This window comes from Tupaia chinensis, unplaced genomic scaffold (genome assembly GCF_000334495.1).
Source record: "Tupaia chinensis unplaced genomic scaffold, TupChi_1.0 Scaffold000196_1, whole genome shotgun sequence".
In the NCBI taxonomy this organism is placed as follows: Eukaryota; Metazoa; Chordata; class Mammalia; order Scandentia; family Tupaiidae; genus Tupaia; species Tupaia belangeri.
The window spans coordinates 398813-405287 of NW_006159671.1; the positions used below are offsets into that span (position 1 = coordinate 398813).

At 47.2% G+C, this 6475-nt stretch overlaps 1 protein-coding gene across 1 annotated transcript in view; it reads left to right on the forward strand.

Annotated features, from left to right (window-relative positions):
- Positions 1-6475, forward strand: part of NAV2 (neuron navigator 2) — a 295960-nt gene that overhangs the window by 273536 nt on the left and 15949 nt on the right. Inside the window, exons 28-29 of the mRNA XM_006146897.3 lie at positions 3814-3909; positions 5744-5912. Coding sequence (XP_006146959.1) covers positions 3814-3909; positions 5744-5912 — 265 coding nt within the window. The remainder of the gene's footprint in view (positions 1-3813; positions 3910-5743; positions 5913-6475) is intronic.

A 6475-nucleotide genomic window follows, 5' to 3' on the forward strand; every position in this document is an offset into this window, starting at 1 on the left:
GGGCAGGTCCCAGCCGGGGCAGGGGCTGGGTCTGTGATCGCCCCGCCTTCGGGATGGAGTCCAGGCTGGCGCGCTCATCCGTGAACGGTCTGGGTTTTCTTTGTAAGCACATCGAGGCTGACGCTTTTATTTTTTATCCATGATGCTGCTGTTGCCATTGTTTTGGTTCAGTCTCTCCCCTGCACTTCCATCTGGCAAGGCGCGTGGCCAGCCCGCTGGTTCCCTGGTTGACCCACCATTGATTTCTGTGGTTGCATTCTCCATTCCGCCCTCCCCCTTTCCCCGATCCCCCCACACCTCCCCCGCACCCGACACCTGGTTTGTCCCGCTGCTGTGCCTACAAGCAGCGGGGGTGTCAGGAAGCCGGCTTTGCTGTCCCGTGTGCCTAAGGCTGTTGATGTTTTCCATTCGCAGACATGTTGCTGGATGACACTGGTGAATGCTCGGCTCGGAAGGAAGGAGGCAGGCATGTTAAGATAGTTGTCAGCTTTCAGGAGGAAATGAAGTGGAAGGAGGTTAGTCGGATCCCTTTCCCCGCTCTGCCTGTCCCTTCCCCAGGTAGACGTACCTAGCTTAGTGACGCAGTCGTGAAACCGAGTCACCTCAGAGCCTAAGGTGATTTGGAAATACAAGGGGACTTCAAAAAGTTTACAAAAAAGTGAAACTAAAGTACGAATTTATTTTGGTACAAAAGAATTTTGAAATCCATGTGTAGGTTTTTTCCTAATAGGCATTTTCCATGAACTTTTGAAGCCCTCTCACACAACTAACGCTTTTCCTAACTAACTGTAACCCCCGGCAGCGTTTTAACACAATGAACGTTAACAAATTTCCCTTTCTCCTACATTTGAAAGCCTAACAAAGAGTACCAAAAAAGAAAAACATGGTTCCACATTGCATTTGCATGTAGTTACCCAAACACTAACACCCACCAGAAATGGCGTTAGTGAGTTTAGTATATCCCCGAGCACATCAGAGTGGCATTTCCTGTCGGAGGTGCAGAATGAAGCTCTCCAAATTCAGCTGGCCGAGAGCACCAGCTATTGGTGGGCAGAGGCTGCCCGTGAAGTGGACACCGGAGATGGGCACCCACGTCTGTGGGCATGCGGGAGACTAGACGTGGAACTGGTGCCACATCCTGACTCACTGGCTCCGGGAACCTGCGTTTTCTCAGTATAGATTCTCTTGTCTTCCAGAATCTAGGCACCTTCTAGCCTCTGTACAACTACAGAGGCTATTTCAGAGTGAGAGTGAGGGTTGACAGTGAAAGTCGGCCATTCGTCAGTGATCAAATCCACTGGTGCTCTGAGTAACCATCAGATACTTGGAAAAAGACTTGATGAGTCACATTGCAAGTCTCCTGGAGTTTCCCATTATTTCTTAGCTCGTCAAGCCAATATGCTGTTGCAGTCGCAGACAGTAAGGGAAGCCTCAGTGCCTACCCAAACAAAGCGTCTGCAGCCAGACTTTGTTTGCCATCGGATTCCACTCTGTGGTTGCAGCTTCACTGCTGGGGGGTGAGCCCAGCATTTTGGAGTTGTCAGGACTTTAGCATCATCTCACCTACAAAGACCTAACGGTGGGGCCAGCAGATGGCTTGATAGTTAAGGCACTGGACTCCCACCTGGTTGACTACAGTTTGAGTCCTGGATCTGGTGGCTTGAAAATCACACTGGGCACCTGTGTGTGCATGCTCAAAATCCCAAGAGGAGAGTGGAAGTAAAAGGGATTGCAGCGTGGCCATCTCCCCTGAAGGCTGATTTCTCACTTTCCCTTTGTCTCTCCAGCAAGCACACATGTCATATGGCAAAAAGCCTTACAAAGAATAAAGAAATAAATAAGGACATTAATCAATAGCTCTGTTTTCAGAATGTAGTAGAGTGATGGACTTTCAGAGCGAATGTCATTCATACAACGTTGCTTTTTGTTTGTTTGTTTTGTTTTGTTTTTTTGGAGAGGTTTTTGCTATAGGGCGCGTGCGCTCGCCAGAAAGACAGAGAGACAGAAAGCGAAAAATCACCACCCCCAGGGGCGATGGCCACACCGCAGTCCCTTCTCCTCCATTCTCCTCTCGGGATCTTGGGCATGCACGCACATGCACCCGACATGAGTTTAAGCCGCCGAGTCTGGGACTCGAACCGCGGTTGGCTACATGGGAGTTCAGCGACATAGCCATTATGCTAACTGCTGGTCCCATACAACATTCTTTTTTTAGAATTATTTTATTTATTTATTATTATTTTTAAATTTGACCAGAGAGAGATGGGAAAGAGAGAAAGCGAGAAAGCAAGCCACCAGGTTCAGGACTCGACCTACGGTTAGCCATGTGGGAGTCCAGTGCCTTAACCACCATGCTACCTGCTGGCACGTCACACAGCATTCTTACAGCAAGTGCAAGCGACATCTGGGAATGCTTTGCACATGCTAGTGATCAACATCAATAGATCTGCTGCTTTATAAAAGCCTACAAGTCAGTTTCAAAAAGGACCTCACTCTGGATCACCGCAGCATCCAGGTGAGGCTGGTCGAGCAGGTTATTACCTCCACTTCACAAGTGAGAAGCTCAAGGCCCGAGCATCACTTATGGAGGCCACAAGGCAAGTGGCAGTGTCATATCAGCTGCAAGGCCAGTCCTCTTTCCTGTGAGCTGTGATGATGGTCTTAACTGCCAGGTGCACCCCCAACACGCACCCCCTCACCCACACCCCACCACAGTCCCAATGCCCTATCGTTTTGAGCATGTCAGATTTTTTTTTTTAAACCCAACAGAATGGAATGTTCTATCTACCAGCTTTTTTTTTTTTTTTAATTATTATAAACAGTGAACCCTCACTACACAAAACTGTCTGGGCAGCGATACAAAAAAAAAAAATACTAAAAAGATGATCTTTCTGGTGATCTTCCCAGTTTTCCTACAGGTTGACTATCCCTAATCCAAAAAATTTGAAATTCAAAATGCTCCAAATTCAAAACTTTCTGAGTGCTAATCTGATGTCACATGTGGAAAATTCCATGCCTGACGTCATGTGACAGGTTACAGCCGAAACACTGCTATCTGCAAACATAATGTAAAATGACATTCAAGCTAGATGAATACGTTGTACAGGAAACAGAACCGAATTTCGTGTTTAGTCTTGGGTCCTCTTTCCCCCAAGATACCTCCGTATGTATGTGCAAATGCTTGAAAATCTGAAACGCTTTATCCAAGCATTTCAAATAAGGGATATCCAACCTGTAGTTTTCTGACCTCTTAGTTAATTAGAAGAAAAGCATTAACGTTAATAAAAAACAAAAGAGAAAAAATAGAAACACTTTTTATCCTGAAGTTTAAGACTTAGTAAGGAGACAAACTTACTCTACAAATACGACAGAAATACGTGGAACTGGGCGTAAACAAGTAAAGAATATCTCATTATATAAGTTGTGTACAGAACCTTTGAGGCAGTATAAGTTCTGAGCCTGGTGGGATTCATTGCTGAGGCTTCCTGGAAGAGGTGAGTGTGTAAGCAAGATCTGGAAAGAGAGAGGTGGCGGACAGAAGCAGGGGTGGATAAGCAGGTGGAGAATGTGTGGTCTCTGCACAGAACAAGGGACGCTCAGCAAAAGCTTCTAGATTCTTCCTGGCCCCCGGAGTGCTGTCCTGTTGATAGGGCAGGGAAAGGGTTGAAGGTTATTGCACGTCATCGACATTATACGAGATATGGAAACAGGACTTGTATCCCCTTCTCAAACCCTTGGTGGATTCTGAGGCAGTCTGCATTCTCTGGGAAACACCCACCCGTTTTTCACCTGCGTACCTCTCCTCATCCATAGGATTCCAGACCGCACCTCTTTCTTATTGGCTGCATTGGAGTCAGTGGCAAGACGAAGTGGGATGTGCTCGATGGGGTGGTTAGGCGGCTGTTCAAAGTAAGTACTTCAAGAAGATGGCGGTGGCCCTACTCCTGAGGGGGTGGGGGGCCTGGGCTTGCGGAGGGACAGAGAGGTTTATGTCCTGAACGGGCAGTTTCTCGAGCCAGCCTCGCCCTCTGCATCCTTATGTCTCTAAGACCTGTCCCCTGGCCCTCAAGGCCATGGAGGCAAGATGGTAAGTATAGACTAGTGACTGGCCAGGTTCTCTCTCTGTCGGACGGTGCACGGGCAGCTAGTGAGCGTTATCTGACAGTTACCTGAGCCTCTCACGGTGAACTGGCCATTGATGCGATGCTGAGTCACCTCGTAGCACAAATCAGACTCTCGTGTTAGCACAGAGTGCTTGCCCGGCGTTCCAGGCCAATGACTGGCGTCGGGGCTATCAGCTTCGTAATTTTTCTTTGTCCAGTCATATCATCGGTTTGGGTGTTTGCCAGAGAAGTAACTAATGAACCTTGAACACAGGGCATTTGAAAGGAGGTTGTGCTACATTTTTTTTCTATTGTCCTGAAGTAAGTTCGACAGCCGTCAGTGTTCATTAATCATATCCCTTCAATGGTAATAATAGTCTGCATTTGTGTGTGTACCAGAAACCATGCTAAGCCCTGTATTTTCCCACTGAAAGGTAAGGAAAGTGAGGCTCAGGTCTAAGGTTGGGCCCCTGTCTACGGTCACAGATCTAGAACTTGTTAGTCTAGACAATATTAGTCTGAGTTGGTAACTTCAAAACCTGACTTAACCAGCACATCATAATCCCTTTCTAGCATCTAGATCCAGGTGGCTTTCACACAGAGAAAATCTGTCCTTTGACCAAAGATCCTGGCAAGTCAGTCTATACAAATGTGACCAGGCAGGCCAACAGGTGGTATAGTGGTTAAGGTACTGGACTCCCCACATAGCTGACTATAGTTTGAGTCCCAGACCCAAAGGCCTGAAACTCATGCCGGGCATGTGTGCGTGCATGCTCAAAATCCCAAGAGGATAATAATGGAGGAGAAGGGATTGTAGCATGGTCATTGCCCCGATGGGATAATGTCTCACTTTGTCTTTTGTCTCTCCGGCAAGTGCACATGCCCTATAGCAAAAATCTCTAAAAAGAAATGAAACCAGGAAGACATAGGAATGTCTCAGTACAGACCACTTCTACCTTGGCCCAGACCTCGTCTTTGCTGACAGACAGTTGAGATAGCCTTAGATCAGAAGAACGTGAGTTTGCGCTAAAAAGAGCCATGGAGACATTATAGAAGGTGAAGAAGAAACAAGTCCACTGAAAGCCTATCAGTGGGATGTCAGCTAAGTCGCTACGTGGATAACTCATACCCCACGGACCTTAGTTCCACGTTCACTGGCCTAAAATCCTCTGGTCACTCACTGAAGGGGGCACTTCCCAAATTAAGTACACATGTTCCCTCCTAAAGGGCTGGAGCTGACTTTTTTCTAGCAGACAGGGGGTTTGCTCTTTATCAAACTGTATAGTCTTGGAGCCAAAAGAAGGAGCTAGTAGGGAGAGGTCTTGGCCAAATTCCTTTCCCGTGAATTTTCCAGTGCCATTCACATCTTCAAGACTTCAGCTGAACTTGGGAAATGCAACCCAGCTTCTCCGTGCTTGGTTCATCCAGACTAAACGTTCATAATCTTATTAGTTTTTTTTTTTTTTAATTTCCCCTTACCCTAACCAAATAAATGTATATTTTAAGTGGCCTGTAATTCTAAGGCATAATCCCCATAGGAAGCTCAATTTCAACTCAATCACCCCACGAAGGCATAAGTCGTAGGTCAATTTTAGCCACATCTTTGATGGGGGTCTTTATTTTATTTTATTTTTCTACAGGAATACATCATTCATGTCGACCCAGTGAGCCAGCTAGGGCTGAATTCAGACAGTGTCCTGGGCTACAGCATCGGGGAGATCAGACGCAGCAACACCTCCGACACCCCCGAGCTCCTGCCCTGCGGCTATCTGGTTGGCGAGAACACCACCATCTCTGTGACTGTCAAAGGTAGTTGGCCTGGCACGGAGGTCAGAGCTTTCAGGAATGGCCGTTCCTGTTTTGTGAGTTGGCACAGGAAGCCGTTGGCTGTACATACGTGCGTGGGTTTTTTCCTTCCACCAGTTACTCTTACCTAAGCGAGTCGAATAATCTTTAGCATTTTTTTTAACCACAGTCGGAAACAATTTTAGTTTATTGCCAAAATTGTATAACGAAAGGTCCCACTAGCCTTATGACTCAAAGTCGATGGAATCTTAATCATCCTGTTGAAATGGGGCCTTACCAGTACCCAAGGACGGCTCTTGCCAACAAGCCTTGGCCGTGATCCCACGTGGGGAAACCACGACTGGCTATAGGCTGCAGGGCAGTCTCCCTGAGCATCCTGATGGAACGGCTCCATCTCTGGTCCCACGCATGGCTCTGCTGGAGCTTCCGACTGCCTCCTCACCCGGAGATGCTAAGCCCCAGGCCAGAGATGCATAAAGTTCTCTGTTAAAGAGAAGAAAAGTTGCACGGCCATAGAACTTTGGGAAGCTGCATCTTTATCCCCTTCAGGTTTTTGGGCAGGAATG